The sequence below is a fragment of the Ascaphus truei genome, chromosome 5 (genome assembly GCF_040206685.1).
Source record: "Ascaphus truei isolate aAscTru1 chromosome 5, aAscTru1.hap1, whole genome shotgun sequence".
Lineage (NCBI taxonomy): Eukaryota > Metazoa > Chordata > Amphibia > Anura > Ascaphidae > Ascaphus > Ascaphus truei.
This window is the reverse complement of record NC_134487.1, coordinates 138,765,384-138,790,222: the sequence shown is the minus strand read 5'-3', so window position 1 is coordinate 138,790,222 and position 24,839 is coordinate 138,765,384. Positions and strand designations below refer to the sequence as shown.

Here is a 24,839-nt window from a genome sequence, read left to right as displayed (position 1 = left end):
TTGAAAATTGGATCTCCCAAAATAAACAGTTTTTAAATACTGGCAAGACTGTAACAATGGTATTTGGGACAAAGGTTACATTTTAAATGTCTGAGCTCCAGACCAGAACCAACGTTAATACCACCTTAACTCTTGTTACTAGTTTTAAATACGTGGGCATATAGTTTCACTCCCATTTAACATGGAATGGGATGCACATTGGTTGCATTGGGATGCACATGGGCACCCTAACATCCAAAACCTATGCTAAACTAGGTGTACTTTATAGGAACAAATCCTGCCTAAGTCTGCTGGTCAGAAAGCGTATCAGACAGCAGATGCTAATGCCAATTATCGACTATGGGGACATAGTACAGTAGTGCCCCGCTTTTCGGCGCCTCGCATTTCGGCGTTCCGCTCATACAGCGGTACCGAAACGGGGTCTGCCGAGGTCGCGCATGCGCAGAACGGGGGGGGGGGTACCGAGGCTGCGCGTGTGCAGAACGGAGGTCGCACATGCGCAGGAGGGATTGCTGGAGATGCCGAAAATCGCCGGTTATGCTTTCCGGCAATTTTCGCTTCGCGGCAGTGCCATAGAACGGAACCCTCCATATTAGCAGGGTCTGCCTGTATATGGCTCGGCACCCCAAATCCACCTTAGCAAACTTGACACCCTCTACAATTCAATATGCCGTTTTGTTCTCCAACGCAAACACAACACACATCACTGCGAAATGCTCAAAGAACTAGATTGGTCATCACTAGAGTCTAGGTGCAAAGTTCATCTCTCCTGTCTTGCCTTCAAATATTTTCTGGGCAAGCTACCCGTCTATATGAACAAGCTCCTCACCCCTACCACATGCAGCACTTATCTGACTCCAAAAGACTGTTCATGGTCCCAAGGTTCAGCAAAGTATCTGCCGCTCCTCCTTCTCTTACCAAAACTGGAACAATCTACCGGAGACTCTCACAGCCACCACCAGTCTAAATTCTTTCAAAACTAAGGCGGTCTCACATTTTAATCTGGCCTGTAACTGTTACACACGCCTATAACATATATTATCACTTACTGTGCATGCTATGTCTTGTATATAATGTATACCCTGTTCACTTATGTAACTATGTATTTGTAAACATGTATTATTTGTCATCATAACTCTATGCCCAGGACATACTTGAAAACGAGAGGTAACTCTCAAAGTATTACTTCCTGGTAAAACATTTGATAAAAAATAAATAAAATATTAAGCAGTGTCCTGCCACTGTTTGTGGTTTTCAGTTAGGAACATGCCCCTTAAGTAAGTGTCAGTAGGAAAGTTTCAAGATTGTTGTCACTATGGAAAAGGAGGAAACAGGCTCTTGATAGGAGTTCTCAGTATAGTAACTCCGGATTATTTTTGGGCCGGTCCAACCGGAAGATTCCTTGCGCAAATCCTGATCAAAAAGGTATTGAAGAAGCATGCAGAGCTGGTTACTAAACCAGGAGCCTGAAGTGTATTTCTGATTGGCCCATTCAAAATGGGGCATTACTAACTCTATGCCAGAGACTCTTATCCCTTACTATGGATAACAAGTTTAAGTACCTCCCCAGAGTAGGACTGAGAGCTACCAGGGGATGAAGACCGGAATATTATTGTTTGCCACAAGTTTCTGTCAAGTAACCCATATGCCAGTGTCTGTGAAGCATTATTGATGGCTGTGAAATAAAGCACCTTTATGTTTATAAAAGTTCCTGGCGCCCATCCTTATTATATTGAAATATCCACGCCCAGCCTGCACCTACCCAGCACCATGTAAAGGCCTGAGAGACTGAGCACTGCTAATGTATATAGTCAACCTGATGTCAACTCCTGTAGAGCTGAGTAAGGAGGGTTACATAAGATGCCATAAATTAGATGCAGGTAAACTTGGGGTCATATTTACTAAGCGGTGTTAGTCCATAGGAAAACCGCCTCTGCCTGAAAACATCTTCCAGACCATTCGAGTGAATAGATCATAAAATGACTGCCAGTGTGCTTTGGACTAGCACTGCTTACTGTGTGTGTGTGTATGTGTGTGTGTATGTATAGTCCTTTAAGTACTTCGGCATTGCTGGTCTAGATAAGTATTAATATATTATTAATGCAGGGCACCAGTCTTACACTTCCTGTCCTGTTTATATCTCCCAGAGATTGTCCCATGACAAGACCTCAGACTCTGACAGTGCAGCAAATGGAGACAACAGCTCTCCCAGCAGCGGGAAAGAGAACAGGGAGCATGGTAAGTTAGCACTTGGTTAATCAACTCTGATCAGTCACCAGTATAAGAGAATATGATAGCCTTGCTCTAACCCACTCTTTCTCCTTTGGCAAGGTGAAGTCCCTCCCCATCACCATAGTAAACAAGTCATGTGATATACTGTATTTAATGGGTTAATTCCCAACGACCAGTGCTTTTATTTAAAGATCTGTATAAAACATTTTAAATTATATTTTCAATATTAATCAGGTGATTGTGAGTTTTAAAGAAGGCCACCACCTTTCCAGATATTATTGCTGAATGTTACTTTGATGGTGCTGTTCTCAACCCATTTTACACAGAGGCACCCCTGAAGATTTTTTTTCAATCTCTAGGCACCCCTGCTTTTCAATCCTCACTCACCCCCCTCCTCGCTTATACACATATGCACTTACCCTACTTTTCACAAGCACACACTTACCTACTGTAACCTCACACATCATCCTCACCCTACTACTCAACACACGCGCCACACGTATCCCCCCCCCCTCCCAAACCACTAAAAGCACTAGCCTTCCTTACCCTCCACCACACACACACAAAGCCATCACACTCAACTCCACACACAGAGCCCTCACTCCTTCTCTGTTTGCTCCCACCTTCCTACACATGTCAGTGGGCGAGTCCTGTGCTGTCTAGAGATGAAGACGCTTCGCTCTCTCTTCTGTGCCGGGCTGAGAGAGGAGAGGCTGATCAAAGTCTCTACGTCTCCAGGCAGCGCGGGAAGTACCCGCTGAGCAGTCAGCTGAGTTTTTCCTCCAGGGGTCGCGACACCTTGGTTGAGAAGCAAGGTGTGATAATGGTTATCTCATTCTAGGGATTACGGTGAGAATAAGGGATGTAATAACAAATGTATTTACAGTATTAATATTACATTTCTTTTTATTCTTTATCACAAGTTATAAATTGGAGGTGTTTTAATAAATACCTAACATGTTTATTAAGTACAGGCATACCCCGTATTAACGTACGCAATGGGACCGGAGCATGTATGTAAAGCGAAAATGTACTTAAAGTGAAGCAGTACATTTTCCCACTTATCGATGCATGTACTGTACTGCAAACGTCATACACGTGCATAACTGATGTAAATAACGCATGTGTAACAGGCTCTATAGTCTCCCCGCTTGCGCACAGCTTCTGTACAGGTAGGGAGCTGGTATTGCTGTTCAGGACATGCTGACAGGCGCATGCGTGAACTGCCGTTTGCCTATTGAGCGATATGTACTTACTCGCGAGTGTACTTAAAGTGAGTGTCCTTAAAGTGGGGTATGCCTGTATTGTTTTATTGCTGTCTCACCAGAATTTCCATTTTATGGGGCGTTTGCGTTATAAATTTTTTTTTGTAATTAATTAAATGTCCTATATTTTATCCATTCCAAATATATATATATGCAAATGTAAATACAACTGTATGCTCATCTGCATGTCTTAGGCATATATATATATATATTAAAATGAATAGACGATACCGTTCTGTGGCTAACGAGATGCTTTTATTTGTATATAGTATTTTATTTGTGTATTTGCTTTTGAGATACACTGATCTCTTCCTGTGATGTTACAATGAATAGAGCAAGAAAGGTTAAACTTACAAACAGTGCATCTTGGAATGTTATCTGTGACTGAAACCTATCGCCATCTGCGGCTGCTCAGTTCAGGAGCCGCCGGGTCACTGCTGCTTGGACTGCCGGTGCGCTGCCGGTCCTAGGACAGCTGGGAGAGTTGTCCCGGCTCTCCCCCTCTGGCGGCCGCGGAACCCCTGAAGGGTGCTTGCGGAACCCCGGTTGAAAACCACTGCTCTAGGGAGAGTTTGATTTTGACCTCACTGACACTTAATATTTAAGGGCTTATATCTCCTGAATTAATCATCATATTTATAGTGTCCCTAAAAAGGTGACTAGTGCAGACTGCGTCTTTAATAAAGCACTCATATTTATTCTTGGTAATTGTTTTTGCTGTATACAATGTTAATACTAATTTTAACATGAAGAATAACTTGCTTTAACAGAGATTAGATCAATTCCCCCAAAAATCGAACAAAAACATTTTAGGGGGACTGTTTTGTCTAGAGAAGCTTTTATTCATTAACTGGGAGAGTGCCCATGAGGGCACTATCACACAGTAACTCCTGTTCTATACAGTGGGAGCAACTATGAAATGGTACCTTATTAGCAGTTTAATTATTAACTTCCAATGCCTTATACTTGGCAATGTGACTGTAATGCACCTATTAGAACTATAAGCACCAGCTGATGTTGTCCTCAGGGAAGTGTCGAAGGGGTGGACTGGCAGAGCTGAAGGGCTCTATGAGCCGAGCTGCGGGGAAGAAGATCACCAGGATTATCAGCTTCTCTAAGAAGAAGCAATCAGTGGAGGAGCACCAGACCTCATCCACAGAGGAGGATATCCCCTGCTGCGGTGAGTACTCCACGGTTTCTATGTCTGTCCAATCAAAAGTGTTCAACCCATAGTCGCCAGCCCCTCTTTTTCTTTGTCACCTGCAATACATTCCCATGAGTTGTGTGTCTAATAATTGCAAGGCCTGGTAGTCAGAATAACTAATTAGAAATCTCTATTCAGCGAAGCCAACACAAGCACCTTGTGCACTGACATTTTAGATGCAAGATGGCCACCAGGGTTTGCCAACAGATCGACAATGACCCCCACATCTATATTGTTATACTTATAAAAGTTAGATGTTAGATGAAGGAGGGGGTCCCAGAGAATGGGATAATGGAGTTTTGCTCTGGGGTAAAAGGTAAACAAAACATCTGGTAATGGTAGGGACGGCTACTTTAACTGAAATTAATATATACACTTAGTTGTTGTGGTTGTTTCACATAATGGATTTTTGGCAGTCAGAATGACTCCGTTTCCCCTTCCTATATCTCGGGTAGTGGCAATTCATACAAAGATACAACACCTATAACTCTGCCACTGCCTTTCCTTACCCTGCTAGTAACAAGTATTGCCTCCTTGCCTTCCACGCTACTTACACCCTCCCCCCCCCCCCTCTCTCTCTACTCTCCGCCTCAGGTTACCTGAAAGTCCTAGTGAAGCAGTGCTGGAAGGAACGCTGGTGTCGCTTAAAGGGCCACACGCTCTATTTCCACAAGGACCAGAATGACCTGCGCACTCACGTGAATGCCATTGCGCTGCGCGGCTGTGAGGTGGCCCCAGGGCTCGGACCTCAGCACCCCTTTGCCTTCCGCATCCTGCGCCAGGGGCAGGAGGTCTCTGCTCTGGAGGCAAGTATTGTACCACCTTCTCCTGTACCAGAGATGTCTCTCCGTTCTCGCGTTACTGACAGTTACAGCAGGGAGCCTCTTTCCCAGAGTTATATTGCAATATACTGCAAGAGGGAAAGGTCTTCTCATCATAAGTGAAGGCAGCTTTAAAAAAAACTAATTTGGTGTCCCTATCAGCTTGTTAAGGGTACAGTGATAGGATGGATAGGATGGATAGATATGAAAAGTGCCAATCTCTTTCTGACTTTGGAGAAATGTTGTGATATAAATACAGGTCTCTTTAAAAATGTCCAACATTATAAATGTTTCCAGAAAAGCACTGATAATTGCAGCAGCATTTCCTAAATTAGATATGAGATCATTCTTAACAAAGCAACACCTCGTGATTCAGATATTGCTCACCTTAAAAGCCAAATATGCATGTAAATGGTAAAGGAAGATGTTAGGTGGCAAGGGTACTTGCTGATGTTAAAGCTCCCTCTATTGAATTTAAAATGGCTGCCAAATCTTGAGGGTCCCGCAGTCCTATAGGTAGCCACAGCATCATCCATTGTCATTGCCTATTGAACCCCTGTTTAAATACCCAGGAAGTAACACTGCTAACTACACAAGTAAGTGTCTCACGAATCTGGGGTCCTCGAGCTACAAATAACGCGGTTAAGCTCTGGGGGGACCCCCTGGTTCCACTATGGTGAAAAATAATAATAGGTTAATTCAGCAGGACTGCTTCTTTAAGATGACTTCTTCTATAACTCCCGTTATTTCAGGCCAGCTGCTCAGAAGAGATGGGACGTTGGCTGGGGCTCCTTTTGGCCCAGACTGGATCGAAGACAAAGCCAGAGGCCCTGCACTATGACTACGTGGACGTGGAAATGATAGCCAACATTGTCACTGCCGTACGCCACTCCTTCCTGTAAGTGGTATATGGGGGGAGCTGACCATGCGCGGTTATCCCCCATTGTATAAATGCATATGTTTAGGAGATGTGATTATACAGGAATACGGTCGGCTAAAAAAGACATAATGGGAAATATTTACTAGGAAGGGATATTCCATAAGACCCTTCCTGCTGGAACACAGCTCACAATATATTCCCTTTCCTGGGCTGTAAGGGGCCATATATAAAATGCTGTACCACAAGTTGTCTCATGGAGTAAGCTGCTTGGTAAATATGGCCCTTTTGTTTAAAAGTAAATCAGGTGCAATGCTTATGCACAAATTAAAAACCCCAGTGGCTATTAAATATATTTAGTGGCAAAATCATTGGGTCTCTAAGTCTTGATAAAAGGTACAATAAACTTCAATATTCTCCTAGCCTAGTCTTTTTTTTTTGCTGCCATTTAATAAGCTGGGTTTCTATGTTGTCTGCGTAACTCAACAGGTTTCTTTCTTCCCAGGTGGGCAACATCTTCACACAGCAGTGGTAGTGACTCGCGTGTCTATGATGACGTCCCCTATGAGAAGGTACGGTAATTGGATTCTCTCTCCTGGGCCCCTATTTAATATATAGTAACTGAGAAGCAAGGTAGCAGGCAGTTAACCATGCTTTGAACTCCTTTCTAGGAAATGAAAATCGATGCATATTCACCTGTATGTTACCCTGCTTCTTGTCACAGTGAATAGTGGTTACACATCTGCGTGCGTTTTATACAGTGTCCACTAGTGGGTGTCAGGGCACTGCATTGATAAACGGTATAAATTCCATCCATAGATAGAATCATCATTACATGGTTACATTACTGCAGTGTTTTAGCTAAGTCCATACATCCCTAAGCCTTCCCTCCCCACTGTCAAATAATCCCACACTCAGCTAATGATATAAATCTAAAGTCTTAAGGGGCCAAATCACATAAGCAGATATCAAATATCAACCACTGAATGTAGATACAAGAATATTGTAAAAGACACAGAACATATGCAGATATCAGATGTCAATCAGTGAACAAGTATAAGCAAACCCTCTTCCTGGTGCCCTGTCGAGTGCTTGTGATTTGCCCTCTTTAGACTTTAGATTTATATCATTATCTGAGTGTGGGATTATTTGACAGTGGGGAGGGAAGGCTTAGGGAAGTACCTCTGAGACCCTTTGGGACCAGGGGGAATGGGCCAGATGAAGAGGTCACCCCTCGAAACGTCGCCCTCCTAGTTTGCTTTCCTTTTCCATTTTTGTGATTTTTTTGGTTTTCTTTTGTTTTTTTCCCCTTCTCCTTCTTTCCCCTCTACCCCCTTTAATTTTTGATTTTCTTTTTGGTAATATTTATTCTTGCATTGGCGTATTGGCTATTGTTGCTATATTTTCAGTTTATTATTAGTGTAATTAAATTATTCATATTCCCTACACTGGTATTCGCTTTTATCTGTAGCTGTGAGACAGAGAGTGCTGGTACTATCTTTTGGTTTGTTAGTACTTCTGAAGGGAATTAGGGTCCCTTCCTGTTCCGTGCACCCTGCAACCTTGCTGAGTCATTGTGTCAGAGTGCTGTCTATCACCCCCCCCCCCCTTTCTACCATAAAATATAAAACGGTGTAAGTCTGATAACCCAGCTCAAACCCTCTGGTGGGACCTGTTTCACGGGTTCCAAGATGTGTGATAATTCTCAAACAATCCAGGGGGAGCATGTAAGGGAAGAAAAGACAAGAGAACACACAAATAAGTGTAGATGTATGGAAAAGGAATTAATAAAGCACGTAATGGTTTTTTGGCTCGTATGTCTTGTCTACTCACAAGATATCAGTGGATAAAAAGCAGTTTGCAAGAAGGGCTGCTACCCATATGGATTGTATGTAGTCAGGATCCCCCCTCAATGGCTCAGTCAGCGATGAGATTAAATATGTGAAGGATGAGAGAAAGCTACATAGTGCGATCAGGCTGATAATAAATTCTTTATGTAAAAAAGGTATCAAATGCGCACTCACAATGTGCAAATATAAAACAAGCATATATCACTTAGTTAGTGAAATCGAAGGTTCACCGCACTGCTCACCACCTCCCCTGAGTTCTTCAAGCTTCCACCGCTCGTGATCCAAGACTGGAGCTTGCTTCCTTGCACCCGTCAGAGCGTGTGACGTCACGGCTGCAGGGCTGGTGAACTACAGATCACCTCCAAGATCAAAAAGGTCCACTCAACGCGTTTCGCCCAGTTGAAAGGAACTGTATCCGGCTTCGTCAGGAGTGTTTGAAAATGAATATGTCACCACATGCAGATGTAGCAAGACTTGCAGTGGAAGTGGCCACGGAAAAAATCAGAAAAACCAGGGCCCGACCACAACCCCTCCACGGCCACAAGGACAGCAAGTTTTGTGGCCCGGAAGGATTAACGCTGCCGGTGTCCATGCTTTTGAATGAGATCCTGTAGCATTAATCCTTCGCTTGAGTGAGCTGCGCAGACGTCTCTCCATCTCTCTGTCTGGATCTGTGTTCCGGCAGCGCTGAAGGTAAGAGATGCAGGGCTGTTTGGAATTCCTTCCCCTGGATGACGTGGATGCCCAAATATGGGACATCATGAACGGGAAGCTATATGACCACGTTTGGTCATCATCAAGGGAGCTGGACAGGACACACAACACTGCCCAGACCCCTGGATGATGCAGATGACCTAATATGGTCATATAGCCTCCCCCTCATGATGTAGGCCCCATATTAGGGCATCTACGTCATCCAGGGGGGAGGAAATATAGCCCTGTTTACCTTCAGTGAGCGGAGACATGGATCCAGACGGAGAGATGAAGATACGACTGCAGATGGAAGGTGAGTATCGGTATTTTCTCCCTGCCGATGGCCCAAAAGGACTAACACTGTGTGGTCCCATTCAGAAGCATGGAACCCCGTAGAGTTAATCCTCCTAGGCCGCTTACTGTCCTTGGGGCTGTGAGAGCTGTAGCCAGACTGTAGCCGCACCAGAGGAGTGAAAATCATGGAACCGAGGACAGTAAGTCTTGCTACATCTGTATTACGCTCCTTAATACGTTGTGAGGTTGAAATATGAGAATTCCCATGTTATTGGTATAACACCCCTCTCAGATGACTTCTAATTCTTGTACTGAAATTCATTGTTTTTATGCGCAAAGCTTTGCCCCTATGAGGACAGGCCAATATTTTGTGTGTGGGTCTTATCTCCTACTCATTAATCTTTCGTGACATTTATGGTTAGAAGAGAGTGAGTATAAAATACCCCACAACTCTCTCCCTATAACCTGTAGAATAATGCTACCCTCATCATTGCATTAATATCATTTTGCCAAAGTACCATTTTTCTACTGTCTGAGATATTTAACCCAGGCACCCTGTAATATTTACTGTCAGTACTATCCTGTATTTCAGCTCATCACAAAGCTTTATCTTTTGTTAATGCCACCAGATTGTAATTGTCTGACATTATGGGGAATCTTTAATATATAATATAGTGACCCTCTTCTCACCTCTGCCAGCCAGAGAGGCCCCTGGAATTTTTATGATACCCCCTTTGAAGTCACCATGCCCGATCGGGTCAAATCTGTGGTACATCTGTACACGGTCACCAGTCACTTCACTTATAAACTTCACTCCTGTTTAATTGGCCCAAAAATGCTAATACCATGACGACCCCCCGGTTACTTTCACAGAAGACATTTAAAAAAAATAAAGGTATTTTTAAAATGAAAGTTAACCTTGCTGTAATTGTTCAGTGGGACATTTTGTAATGTGTCTTATGGCTTGGCATTGCTTAGTTAATATGGCCAACAATCTTCCTACATTTAGTAAAGTTGATGGCATGTAACCTCCTCCTCTTTGCCCTGTAGGTCCACTGTTTGTATATAGACTCACAGCCACTTCGTCTGCAATTGGTGACATTTTTTTTCTGCGATTAGACTGTGCAATTTTACCACATAGGTGCTTGCTATAATCCTGACTATGTTAATACTATGGGTGTAACACATACCAGAAGCTTTTAGAGGCTCCCGTTTAATCCTGATCAGTCTGACCATGAGAATCCCATTGGTGAGAGCTTTGTGTCCGCTGCAGGGACTGTATTCGCCTACTTAGAGCAGATGTCTTGGAAAGTCACACATCTTCCTCCCTGTGGGCTTCCTTAGGTGGAAGAGCCCAAGCGGCCGTCAGGAGGAGCACAGGTGAAGCGTCATGCCTCATCCTGCAGTGAGAAATCCCGCCGGGTGGACCCACAAGTGAAAGTAAAGCGCCATGCATCTAGTAAGTGACTCGTCTAAAGATGATGCTTAGACTTCTGCATCATTTGAGGGTGGCCGATTAAGATCTCCAAATGTCTTCTGCGCCTGCATAAGTATAAATATATATATATTGTGTGTGTGTGTGTGTGTGTGTGTGTGTGTGTGTGTGTGTGTGTGTGTGTGTGTGTGTGTGTGTGTGTGTGTGTGTGTGTGTGTGTGTGTGTGTGTGTGTGTGTGTGTGTGTGTGTGTGTGTGTTCGTTTTGTTCCTTTTTGATCACAAACCTACCATAACTAATCTCACATTCAGATGTTTTGTTATAACAACCCTGACATTGAAATCAGTCTGACTTTGTACTTTGCAACATTACACATGGCTGTGATTGTACCGTTACTTGTGTGTCTTGTTCAGTGTCCTCATTTTCTGACTTGAACGGCAATTAACACGGCCTTGAGCGGAGATATCTGAGCTTGGTGAATCCCAGCCAAAAAGTCCAATCTTTTCACATTTGAGTTTATTTTGAAATCTTGATCTAATTCCACACATTATTTTTGCAGGAAAATGGCTGTAAGGAATTTTCATCAAACGTTTCATTGTGATCGATTCCTGACCTAAAACCACTTAGAAATTGTTAATTAAAGAAGCACTCCTTTGCCACCATTTAAAAATAAAAATAAATTAAATAATAGGTTAGAAGCGGTGGGTTTCTGGAGCTGAATCACGTTGATTTTAGCTCCGGGTACCCTCTGCTTCACAAGATACTTGCCTTGGAAGGGGGTGCCAGTATCTCTGCTCAGTTTAAATGTCCCATGTCATGTGGGCCAATAGGAAGCTGCAAGGGATGATGTCGCGGCTTCCTATTGGCCCACAGGACACGGGACATTTAAAGCCCGTCCAGTATATACTTTTATATATATATATATATATATATATATATATATATATATATATAAAGTATATACTTTAAGGGGAGTGTGCACTTTTCGCAAAAATTGTGACCAAATTGTAAAAAAAAAAACAACATAAAGGCTAACTTTTATAATAAGACCTTTATGGTTTAAATAAGAATGGTTGATATTAAAACTTTTAATCAACATAAACAGTGTAAAATTTTATTTTGAATTTAGCCACTATATTCTGTGCATTATTTTCAGCTTGTGAAATCTAATTCCTTTGCAAGAAGTGTCACTCAATGGAAAATATTCATTGTCCCTCACGTTTCAGTGCTATTTCACTGCCTGACGTACACACGTTTCTAATAGTGACTGCCCTGCACAGTTGTTAATTAATTCTATTTTTAAAATTGAGGTTCTTGCAATTGTGACCAATAGTTGAGGTGTATATGGGAAAAGGTATGCAGTGGGAAGGGAGGTTCATCAAACTGCTCACTGAAAATAATGGTCAGTGGTATCAGAATAATGGAGTGCCCATTGAAATGTAGATAAGAAAAGATAGATGTTCCCTGTACCTTAACAAAGCCCCCAGCATAACAGTGTAATCAAGAACAAAATAAAGCAAAAAGCATAAGATTCATTTGTATGGTGCACAGGAAAAAAAGACAAAACATTTCAGTCCCCTTAGTTTGGTAAATACCAATTGTCTGATTTGTAGGGATCAATGAAAAAATATATTGATACAATTAATAATAAAAGAAACAACAAAGGGATAGGGAGTGATCACAGAACCATACTAATTGAATGAAGTAGTCAAATACATAAATGCGTTAATCGAGTAATGGGTGCAAACTGTGAACTGAAAAGTGAATCAGAAAAGGTGAAGGGAAACACAAAATGGATGTGCCCCCTAAAAGAATTCACTTAAATGCACACCATAACAGTGTAAAAATTAACTTTTAATAAATTTACTTAAAACATATATCACCAAAGTAATGTGTAATGTGAATTAAAAATATATTAAATCAACGCTATCAGGCAACCTTGTCGTCAGTTATAAGTTCATACTATCCCAGTTAACCACTTAATAATGGTGGGATATGGAGGACACAGGTTGCTAGGAGTCAGGGTATTAACCCCTCTGGAGCAACGGTGAGACCCAATAATGGAAGTGTATAGATGTACACAAGTGAGTGGCCAATGGGTTAATTGTCCAGCTACCTTGCTAGATCAGCCAGCACCGCGCACTATAATGGAGACTTTAGTGTGTTAAAATAAGAGTGCTAGAGTGATAAAGCTGGCAAATGCAGTGATAATGGTAATACATACACTGCAGCATAGACCTGCCAGACACAGCAGTACTGAGGTGAGTTCACAGTAATAAGCTGCGAGACCACCCCACATAGATTGCAAGGAAAGCAGGCACACTCACTATAGAATTAAAGGATTAAATAAATAACTAACTAATGGGATCAACACAGTTAGAGCCAGGAGACTGCTGACACTACATTAAAACAGCTCCAAGTAGGAGACTGACAACATTGCGCGTCCAACGCGCGTTTCCCTCCAGCAAAGGAGCTTCCTCAGGGACAAATTTGTCAAATTGGCCACTCACTTGTGTACATCTATACACTTCCATTATTGGGTCTCACCGTTGCCCCAGAGGGGTTAATACCCTGACTCCTAGCAACCTGTGTCCTCCATATCCCACCATTATTAAGTGGTTAACTGGGATAGTATGAACTTATAACTGACGACAAGGTTGCCTGATAGCGTTGATTTAATATATTTTTAATTCACATTACACATTACTTTGGTAATATATGTTTTAAGTAAATTTATTAAAAGTTAATTTTTACACTGTGTTGGTGTGCATTTAAGTGAATTCTTTTAGGGGGCACATCCATTTTGTGTTTCCCTTCACCTTTTCTAATTAATAATAAAAACCACGAATATATTAAGAGTTAGAAATTGAACATTTAAGTCTGAATAATGTCTGTTCCAGATGCCAACCAGTACAAATATGGCAAGACGCGAGCAGAGGAGGACGCCCGGAAGTTTGTGATTGAGAAAGAGCGGCTAGAGAAGGAGAAGGAAGCCATCCGGGGCAGACTGATTGCACTGAGGAAAGAGAGGAGAGAGCTGAAGGAAGCACTGAAGAGCAGCTCAGGTGGGAGCAGGAGCTGCTGCTAAATACTTTAGATACAGGTTTTCTTCAGCACAATTATCCAGAAGTTACCTGCACAGTGCTTTGTGTTCTCGCTTTCTCGTATTCCTGTTGTTTAGTAAGTCTCTTTGCACAGGGCTTTGGGAGCATTAACATTACATGGGAATATCACAAAAACTAGAAGACTTTGAATGAGCTCAAAATAGACACATGCGTACTTAACAAATGATTATCAACTGGCAGCACAACTTAATATGCATGCCTGTTTTAAGTATTTGCTGCACGCAGCCAATTTATTTGGTATAGTATGGTATACTGTAAATGTATTTTTAGGAATAATATTTAGTGGAATAGTGCTTTAAACTATGGCTACCACCTAGTGCCATATTATAGCAGGAGATGGTTAGGTCCGTGTACGTTGAAGCTGTGCAGGTCAAAATGTGATGCTCGATTGAAAAGCCAACTGTCTGAGCATCCGATGTCCATGTGCTGGATCCTCTGTACCCAAGTCTAGAAATATTTGGGGATCCAGCATACAAATGGTGTCCTGTGACACCTTTAAAAGACTGTGACCCCTATTTATGCTGCCCCATGTTGATACCAGTTGCTAGGGTTGGGGCCTGAGTCCTTTATTTCTGGGTGGTATGCCACACGTGGCGATGGGTCAGGCAGTGGGAGACAAACTACAATGATGTTTGTAATATAACCGTTTTTATATAGTAAGTATGGATAAACCTTAGGTACCTTATGACTGTCACTTCATTCATTACATAACACATCAACATAACATTCCCCATAAACGATGCGCGGGTGCTTGTCAGCATATGAGGCTACGGCCACCCAATCCTGGGTATCGAGGCCTGTGTGATGGTGCAGGCACAGCGTTGGAGCTCGTTAATGTAAATAAGTGTAGCAGGCCTGGACGTCACAAAATGCTTCGGTACCACTTTTAGCTGAAAGCGTTGAGGGTCTCCTCTGATGGTGCTCACTCCTCCGTGCTGCTTTCACTCCAACAATCTGCTGGGCTTCCTTGCACGATCTGCTGTTCTCCCTCCAGTTAATAACCGCTCTTTTTAGAGGGACCCTGACTTGCCCCAGGTCACATGCGATCAATCCTGAAGTCCTTCAGGCTCATGCAGATCTGCTGTAGCAGCTCTACACTAGTAAATCTGCTGTGCCAGTTCTTCCCTTGCAGCTCTGCCTTTGCATGTCCTGCTAGGGATTTTTAGAGCGCTCCTTCCTTAGTCCCGCCTCTCCAGAGTCCAATCTCATTGGCTGAGGCCCTGTCCATGACAAGTCACATCCTCCTGTTCCAGAAGTGACTCCCTGCGGCAGCACAGTAAGATGGGAATTGTAGTTTCCTATTGCAGCCAAGGGGCAGTGTATGTGTGTCAGCTGCCTGCACTTACAAGGGGGTTACGTGACATTACAAGACACCGGCACTGGCATATTACTTGGATGGAGACCTACGTTTGGATGACCTAATGGGAAACAACAAGCTTTATGTGACATTACTGAACTCCTTGTTTCTCTGACCCTACAGGTTTTAGCCTACACATTTTTTTGTATTTTTGATGGCTAAGGGGGGTTTTTTTTGGACTCACTTAAACAGGCCTCATCCTTTCTTTTATATGCATCTCTAGTGTCCCCTTTTTCAGTCTCATCTCATAATTCCTAGTAAAACCATTTGAGTGCATCTGTATTTAGGAGAAATACAAACGTACAAACATTTTTTTGCGGTGACTTTGTAAAAATATTGGGCATTGTGGTATTCTATAAATTTGTCTTTTTAACTAAGCCCAGATCACAGCTACTTTGGAAATGCTGCATCATTCATAATCCCAAATGTAACTACAGAATCATTCAAATGTTTTGTTAATGATAATGGGATTATTTCTATAGTTTATTTTAGTTAACGTTTAAGAGTGGCGTGTAGGCGAAGGAAGTCTATTCTAACTTTTGGGGAGTAGAAAGCTATGAAATAAGTATTCACATAACATTGCGCCCCCTCCACACATCCATTCTCATATCATATCATGTAGCTATTTTAGAAAGACGGGTACAATTTTATGTTTGATAAGCATGAAGGGTGAACGGCTTCCTAAGATAAATCATTTTTTTCTTTAAAGAGACAATCCAAGTAGCACTTTAAAAAATATATATATTGTTTCTGTTTTAATAAGTGCAGCATTTGATTACCTTTAATGAAAAGTAATGACTTAAGCTGATGATTGATTCGTTCTCCCTTAATCGATCAGCAAAGATCTTGCTTCCCAGGGTTCACTAAATGGCCGCCTTTCCGTTTCAATCAATCCTTCAGTCAGGGTAAGTCTGCAGCTACAATGTATTCTTAAATTGCTACGGTAACATTATCTATTGTTACAGTTTGCAGCTCAAACTGCTGGGAATATTGGCAACAAATGATCACAAACAGGAAAGTGTTACAAAGATTTTGCACTGCTTTGGGAAGTGTTTGAAACCTATAGTAATCAAATGATGCTCATTATATTAAAACTCATTTAAAAAATGGCATTAAAAGTTGAATTAAAAAAAAAAAGTAGTATCTAATACTACAGAAGTGATTTATTAAAAAAACAAAACATGTAGGATATTGCATGGATTGTTCCTTTAAATAGAAAGGCGAATCATCGGGGCTGTACATTAAATGTAGTGGTAGTTCCCACCCCCTAGTACCATCAAACTTCCACCACTGGATTGAGGGAGCTGTAACAACAACCCGTGTTTGTGCTTTGTCTTCAGGGAAGCAGCAGCAGCAGCTGGACGAGAGGCTGTCTCTGGTGGAGGAGCAGTGCAAGGACAATGAGAAATGTCGGGTAGACCTAGAGCTGCAACTCACAGAGGTGAAGGAGAACCTGAAGAAATCGCTGGCTGGGGGGCCCTCCCTTGGACTAACAGTGGCTGGCAAGACTGATAATCCAGTAAGTACTCAGTGGGATATGTATCAAGTGTCGCTAACTGAAGCATTGCTCCATAACCTGCTGCATTAATATGTTACTGCTTCAATTAATCAAGGTGCCTTGTTCCATTATGTTTGCTCCAATTGTGCAATGAGCGTTTCAGGGAGGGCTTATATGAGGAGCTAGAGGAGGACATAGTCAGCTCAATATTATAATGAGATGTGTCAACTTCTGCCTATAACTGGTGCAGTTTTCCTCTCTCCTTACACCAAATAAAATTCATCAGGTTTAGGTGGTGTTGGCTTCTGCTCCAAAAAGATCTGCGCCAACTGTAACAAACAAGACTTAAAAGATTCAGACAAACATCGCTGCTCACAAATTGACGCAGATACAAATACGTAAATAAATTGCACCCTTTGAATCCATATCCTTCTCAATGTCCTCATCCAATTTTAAGGGGACTTGCTCAGCCACTGATGCAGCTGTCATAGTCCGTATTGCTTGTAGAAAAGTGGGAAGCCAAAAATCAACTGGCAGAGCCTCTCCCTTACAGTCTGAAGACACCCATTCTCCTTGTCTGTGGCTTCACCAATAGCATGGTCATTTGAATCATTCTACTTTCTATTGGAGGACTGTTGGTGACATTATATACAAAAGCGAATGGTGACATTATATACAACACACTTCTGTTCCAAGTCCTCCCTCTCGTTTCATTTAATGTCTCATTAATTTTTTCTCAATTCTATTTAACATGCTGCATAAAGCCTGTAATTCAATATTATTAACTCTGCTATATTTCTTTGTTCAGAAGACAGGGGTAGGGGCAGTGGCGGGTTTCCAATTAGGCCTGTTGGGCTCGGGCTTAGGGCGGCAACATTTGGGGGCGGCAACAAAAAAACACGCCCCATATGCATTTGTCGCACTCTTGGGCCTATCGGACCTAATGGGAATGCACTTGCATCCAAATGACATCATGATGACGCGTTACCATGGCAACGCAATGCCGTGCACTGTCACGTTGATGACATTCACGGCGTCAGAGGGCGGCAGCAAAGAGGCGGCCAACACAGCTAAGTGCCTAGGGGCTGGGTAGTGGGATTTGTCACATATGTTGGCCAAAACAATAAGCCATCCTACCACACCAAAATATACCCCAAAAGGCAGGTCCTATACTTAACTTTGTTACATTTATTATGTAAGGCTTTGCTACATTCTGGTGTATTCTGATGCATCTTGTAACTGTATCAATAAAACCGACATTGCATGACACTGACAAATCTTCCCCGTACTCCGCCAGCCTCCCAGCATCCAGCAGGAAAGTAGCACATCCGACCGTTCTGTGCCTGTCAATAGCGCAGCAGAGATGAGGCGCCGAGTTCCATCCATTGTGGCTTCCAGCAAAGGCAAAGTGCTGCAAAAGGCCAAGGTATATGTGCAGGTGTAATCCGCCCTACAGGACAGCAAACAAATATTCAGAAATCTGGGTTTTTTTATTTCTCCTTAGAACTCATTACTTGTGCAAAACCATTGTTTCCTATAGGTACAATTGCTCCCATTTTTCCCATCCTCATGTATCTAGAAACAGATATCTCTGGCATATTGAAGAAAACAATTCTCCTACTATTCAACGTGAAAATGAAGTATTGGAGTTTGCATATTTCATAACCTGTTGCCAGAATATATTTTGTGACCGTGACTGACCACGGCATATTATAAACACACCCACAGTTATTATGTGATTGTATATAATTGATGGTATAGGAATATGCTGAATAAGTTCAAACATAGGCAGAGCATTGATCCAGGGAGCAATCTGATTGCCATTTTCTGGAGTCAGGAATTAATGTTCTCTTTACAAGACATAATTAGCAAATATTTCACTGGGATTTTTGGTTGCTTTCCTCTGCATGTTTATCTTAATTTATATAGCGCCAGCCAGGTACATAGCGCTTTACAGCAGTAACACATGTGACATAATATTATAAAACATAATGGGAAAACCATAGGGAAAGGTGTCCCTGCCCCGAAGAGCTCACAGTGTAAGTGGGGAAAACTTACAGAGACAGCAGGAGGGTGTTCTGGTCAGTGCGTCTGCAAGGGGCCAAGGTCAGTGCCTATGAGACGTATAGTATCAGCCAGCGGAGGTACCCATATGCTTTTTTTTTTAAAAACAGGTATGTTTTAAGAAAGGTCATGAAGGTGGAGAGAGAGAGTACTCTTTGGATATTGAGAGAAAGGGCATTCCAGAAGTGTGGGGCAGTGAGTGAGAGAGGCATTAGGCTGGAGAGGCCTTTAGATTCAAAAGGGGTAGACAGAAGATATCCTTGAGCAGAAAGCAAGAATATAAATATTGAATGAATATCTCACCAATTAATATTTAACATTGGACTTGATGGATATGTGCCTTTTTTTTTTTAATCTGTTGTTTTTTTGTTTTTTTCTAGGAGTGGGAAATGAAGAAAGCCTAACAAGTTTAGTTCCATCACACACCATCTCCACCTCCAGAGAGAGAGACTCGTTCTGATGGGATTCTGCAGGTTCCAAAAGTCTCCTTCATGGAGGGACAGATATGGTGAAGATTGGGTTGAAACAGCAGTGTTTTCAAGCTCCTCATCAATCCCCATCTCCACAGACATAGCACAGGACTTTGGGAAAGAAGCTTTATAAAATAAAGAGTGGAACACTGGATACAAGGGGGAGGGAGGTGGTTCTGTTTTACTAATACAAAAAGGTGTTTACGATATGCATGGGTAGGTGACAGGATAAAGGGATTTAGAGAGGAAAAGACAGGGGGACTTCCATAAGTTACATTTATTTCATTAAAAATGTTGGTTCAGCAATTCTCCATAAGCTCAGTGGGGAGGGCTAGAGAATACCAGATTAGTGATTGTTGCATTGCAGAGGAGAGAGAGAGGATGTAGCTCAATATATTATTTCAGAGTTGGAACAATGGATATAGTGACAATGTTTCCTCTGCTGTGTGAGGGGCAGGTTTGGAAACGGTCGATTTCTTGTCTGAAGGAGATAGCTGTACTGGGCCTTGTGTTTCAGAAAGGGGAGGTTGTAGCATCACCAAGATAGTGACCTCTACATGGTTAGAATTTCACTTTGTTAAACTGATAGTTATTGTTGGGGCTGTGATTCTGAAGTTATCCTTAAGGATGCCAATAGAATGTGTGGGGAAAGCATTGAGGATACTACCAATGAATTGGCATACTGTGGGTAAAAGTAGTTGTGGGTCTACCATGCCATCAAAAATATTTTTTAGCTCTGTCTTAAGGGTCTCCACAATGTAATTGCCCGAGTTCCGATTGGACAGATTTAGGATAGCCCTGGTGATCCACCACTGTTCCTGAGTCACGTACACAGGCCAGCCTCCAGTATCCACTAATGCAAATGGGACTGTGAAGAAATGTATTGTTAAATGTTCATGCATTTCAGGTTATGTATGACATCACGGAGTGTAGACACGAATGACTGCGGATATGGGCATACAAAACTGTGTGCAATGTATTGCCTTTTGCAGCGTCATGGCCACTATGGAACAAGCTTGACAGTGTTGGGCCCATGCTGCGAATGATCAGAAAGGCACAGGAAATTAAAGTTTTTATAATGATGATTGGGTTAGTTTAGCCTGTTGATTTTCAATTAAATATGCTTAGGCAGGTTTCCCAAGACATAGAAGGAAGTTAGTAATGTTTGTGTGAATGAGATGGAGCATCGAGGAATTTGCCAGTAGTACTTCTCATTGTTACATGACTGGTGGAGATGATTTTCGATCAAATACTGGTGGACATGGCAATAGTATGGCTAGGAGGGCAACGCTCATCATGTAATATGAACGTAAGGTTCGGCTTGGCATTTCCGCGATGAAGGGGCCTGTTAACCCTTTAACTGTTACATAGACGACAAGCACAGCACTGAATGAAGACCCCAATTCCATTTGATAAGTAACTAAATCTGAAGTCACCTGGACACCCATCTCACAAAACAGTCTATCAGGTGGAAGCAAATGTTTTTTAACGATGAAACTGTTAATTTCTGCATTTTTGTGCCACTATTTTACCATGGGCTGTATGCACTTTATGGATCTTTGTTTTTTTGTTTTTTTCCAATAAAATGAAACTGTAGAGCGTGTGTTCACTTTTATAGAAGAATAAGTATTAGCATTATAAGGGAGTCTTAGTCCAAATAATTAACACTTTACAGTACTGTATTTTCCATGGCTAAGCTACTTAAAATTATGAACATATGCATAACTAAAAAAAGTACATTTTCTTCAGATAAAACTATGCATCATTAAATCAGTCACATTTTCCTGCCTTAATACATTAGAAAATGACATCCCAGTATTGTGCGTGACCTCATAGAAAGTAATGCGACAGTTCTGTCTGCTATACATCTTACATTTTCTTGTGAGATGGACAGAAAGGATGGGCCATAGATACAGTCACTGTTTATGTAACTATGCCATACTGTGGAAAAAGAAAAGCCTAGTCTATTCCCCTGAATAAATTCCTCATTAGTTAGGTGTCTCACCACCCCAGCATATTCAGTGAGACACACAACATCAAGTTACCAAACAATGCAGATACTTAATGCATTATCAAGGTATCCTGTCCTATAACCAACACATTCCATTGTTGTATCAACAGTACCTTTTAATTCCACATAATCCTGTAGCAAATGTCAGACAAACTACTGGTAGACAGACAACATCCACAAACACAGACTGGCAAAACCATACGGTACATCGGGACATATAATAACCAGTGGCAGGATCTGCGAAAGATATTTAGCAAATACTGGCATATCCTAACGAATGATGTTGACTTAAAACAGGTCCTCAAAGACACTCCAACAATGACATGTAGGAGAGCACGTAACTTAAAAGACAGACTAGTACATAGTCACTACAAGGACACTAAACCTAGGACATGGTTAGGAGACAGGATACCCATGGGGTCATACCCATGTGGCCGGTGCAAGGCCTGTCCCTTTATGCGAGTAACTAGAAACATCTGCAAACCTGTAAGTAGTGACTATACCATAAAGAGCCACATCAACTGTCTGACAGAAGGGGTTGTATACCTCATCACGTGCAGGTGTGGGGCACGCTATGTAGGAAAGACCCATAGGGCCCTTAAAGTGAGGATCCTGGAACATCTAGGGTCCATCAGAAATAAGAAAGACACCCCCGTCGCCCGCCATGTTCTAAACGAACACAATGGGGATCCCAAATTCCTCACCTTCTGTGGGATTGAGCATATACCTTGGGGCCAGCGAAAGGGCAACTGGGACAGACGTCTTATGCAGCGTGAGTGTCAGTGGATATTCACACTGCAGACTCTGACCCCAGGAGGCCTAAACGAGGGCTATATCTATTCGGCATTCCTGTAAGGATTATACCTTGACTGCCACTGTGATAGTTAAACATGAAGATATGATAATGGGGCCGCTGTGATAGATGACATCTAGTGTCAGGTCAAGCAAAGACCAACGATATCAGACAAGGGAACCAAGATGAGGGGGATAATCAGTTGTTAACCACTGACCCAACATACTTTTACTACACAGAGATGGGGTCCCTGCATCCACTCCCAAGACATCAACAATGAGAGAACAAGACAATGGGTAGTTAAATAGAGTCCTAAACTCCTGAAGTTCGTATTGACTTTAGAGGCGGACCTTAGTACCAACGTACACTCCTATACCTTACACATACATACCTAGGTATAAGGTACTCAATCACAACCACTAACTGAAGTACCTAAATACATTGCTGAGGATCAACCTAGATGATGATCAACAACACCGTGTACCAACCCCTACCCCCCAAAATGATGGGGACAATCTGTAGAGACCACGGATCCAACATATTCTTTGACCATATAGGGATGGGGTTCTTACATCCACTCTCAAGATACGAACAATGAGAGAACAAGACAATGGGTAGTTAAATAGAGTCCTAAACTCCTCTAAGTCCGTATTGACTTTAGAGGCGGACCTTAGTAGAAGCTAACACTCCTACACCTCACACACATATACCTGGATGTAAGATACAGAAATACTATCTGAGGTACCCATTGCTGACAATCATCCAAGACGATGATCAATAACATCTTGGACTAACCCACACCTTATACATTCATTCAAACTGATATCAAAGGCAGACCAATTCGCAGTATTTATACACCCCTCATATGACTTTGCCATATCACACGCGCTGTACATCCTGTGCTGATTATGTACAATCATTTCTGCCCCTTATGAGAGTACACAACACTCCATACACTGATTCGGATACGTTACCAAGGTAACATGAATCACTGATAGCCGGACGCACATTACACATACCCCTTAACGGGGATTAGTTACAGCTGTCCTCCTATCCACACAACCCTGGGATTGGTTGGGAGATGCTACACGCCCCCAACCAACCAGTATTTAGAGTAGGGAGGAGACTAGTGACGTCACTCCCATTACCCTGACGAAGCGCCTACGAGCGTGAAACGTGCGTTGGTACGTGATGACGCACTTTCGGTGACGTCATCTGGAGTCGCGGAGTAACACAAAGCGGGAAGCTGAGAGTTTTTCCAGGCTGACAGGTCGTATGAACAGCTAAAGGGAGCGCGCTACAGACACACTGGTGCATGCATTTAGACAGCACCAATAACAGCACCTTAAGTGGTATAACTGACTGTTTGGCTTCTTAACTAAGAACGGAGCCACACTATATGTAGTGACGCCCAGACTGCTATCGGTTTTGCCTAGTGGGGCGCATACATCAGGCGCTCCAGGCACCTTACTCAAGGAAGGTAGAGGGACAGTATATAGGGGTCCCTAAACTATTCTGTCTAGATATCACTTGACATATAGGGACTTTACCCTGAAATACATAGCCCCACCTTACACGGTTATAAGCCATAACTACCTAGTAACCCTCCCACGCTGTGATCCCAACCCACTACACAGGTTATATACCTTTATGATACTAATATGGGATTATGATGGGAACATCAGCAGAACCAATACGACAGTATACTAAACAACAGTCTCCCATAAATGAATCACTCTCATAGCAACACTGCACTACCCCGGTGCTCTCTCTGTGTTTCCAGAAACCACATAGTGGAATTTTAGACAATAAGTCTTTTGTATATATGTTTAATAAATGTGATTTTATAATTGTACATGTATGGCTATGGAGCTATCTCCAAGGATTGAATTTTTCCTAGCCTAACTAACTGGTCTAGCGAGTGCAAATAGGAATCTTTTAGGCCACCTCTGTGACCCACCACCCCTCTTAACTTGACTATATATCCCATATGCACCCTATTATTCTCTACCAGTAATAAATTTTATTTCAATTTATGGAGAGCGGCAGCCAATCCCTGCTTTGTTATAAATTCCTCATTAGTTAGGTGTCTCACCACCCCAGCATATTCTGTGAGACACACAACATCAAGTTACCAAACAATGCAGATACTTAATGCATTATCAAGGTATCCTGTCCTATAACCAACACATTCCATTGTTGTATCAACAGTACCTTTTAATTCCACATAATCCTGTAGCAAATGTCAGACAAACTAAAGTTGAGGTGGCTATGCCACAACTAACTGAAAGTACTCTGCGTTTCTCTGAAATTCTAAAAAAAAAAAAAAAAACTCATTCCTCCCCTCCTCGCACCCAACCACCCCCTCCGCCCCCCACTCCCTCTTTTCGTTATCCCCTCATCTCTCTCCCTTCCAGCACACCAGGCTATGTGTCATATTCTCTAGCCTGCTGTACCCATGCTTGGCCACCGGAACTGCTACCACTCTCAATGTCTTGTTCTAGCCTGCAATACCTATACTTGTCCACCGGGATTGCTGCTGCTAAACTAAGGAACATTCCAGACCCTGATACCTGACACCTCTGCACCTGTGCTCCACCTCTCAGCCTGCATATATAAACCTCCCTTTCATGTTCCTCCCTTGCCTGTTTATACTGGTTCCTTAGCTCCTGCAAGGTTCCTGTGTTTACTGCTGTTCTAGCTATTGCTATCATCCTGTTCCAGTCTCCTCGTTGCCGACCTCTGCTTGTTACCTGACTACGCTATCTGCCGCCTGCCTCTGACCCCTGCTTGTTATCTGACTACGCAATCTGCCACCTGCCTCTGACCTTGTCACGGGAGACTCCTGTGG

At 42.4% G+C, this 24,839-nt stretch overlaps 1 protein-coding gene across 2 annotated transcripts in view; it reads left to right on the top strand.

Moving 5' to 3' along the window:
• Nucleotides 1-20,780, top strand: part of AFAP1L1 (actin filament associated protein 1 like 1) — a 68,549-nt gene extending 47,769 nt beyond the window's left edge. For both annotated transcript variants that reach the window (XM_075600962.1, XM_075600963.1), the window contains exons 9-18: nucleotides 2,148-2,238; nucleotides 4,525-4,677; nucleotides 5,296-5,507; nucleotides 6,275-6,420; nucleotides 6,905-6,971; nucleotides 10,581-10,695; nucleotides 13,571-13,735; nucleotides 16,493-16,671; nucleotides 17,948-18,076; nucleotides 19,095-20,780. In XM_075600962.1, the coding sequence (XP_075457077.1) occupies nucleotides 2,148-2,238; nucleotides 4,525-4,677; nucleotides 5,296-5,507; nucleotides 6,275-6,420; nucleotides 6,905-6,971; nucleotides 10,581-10,695; nucleotides 13,571-13,735; nucleotides 16,493-16,671; nucleotides 17,948-18,076; nucleotides 19,095-19,118 (1,281 nt within the window). In that variant the 3' untranslated portion in view covers nucleotides 19,119-20,780. The remainder of the gene's footprint in view (nucleotides 1-2,147; nucleotides 2,239-4,524; nucleotides 4,678-5,295; nucleotides 5,508-6,274; nucleotides 6,421-6,904; nucleotides 6,972-10,580; nucleotides 10,696-13,570; nucleotides 13,736-16,492; nucleotides 16,672-17,947; nucleotides 18,077-19,094) is intronic.
• Nucleotides 20,781-24,839: the final 4,059 nt, after the last annotated feature.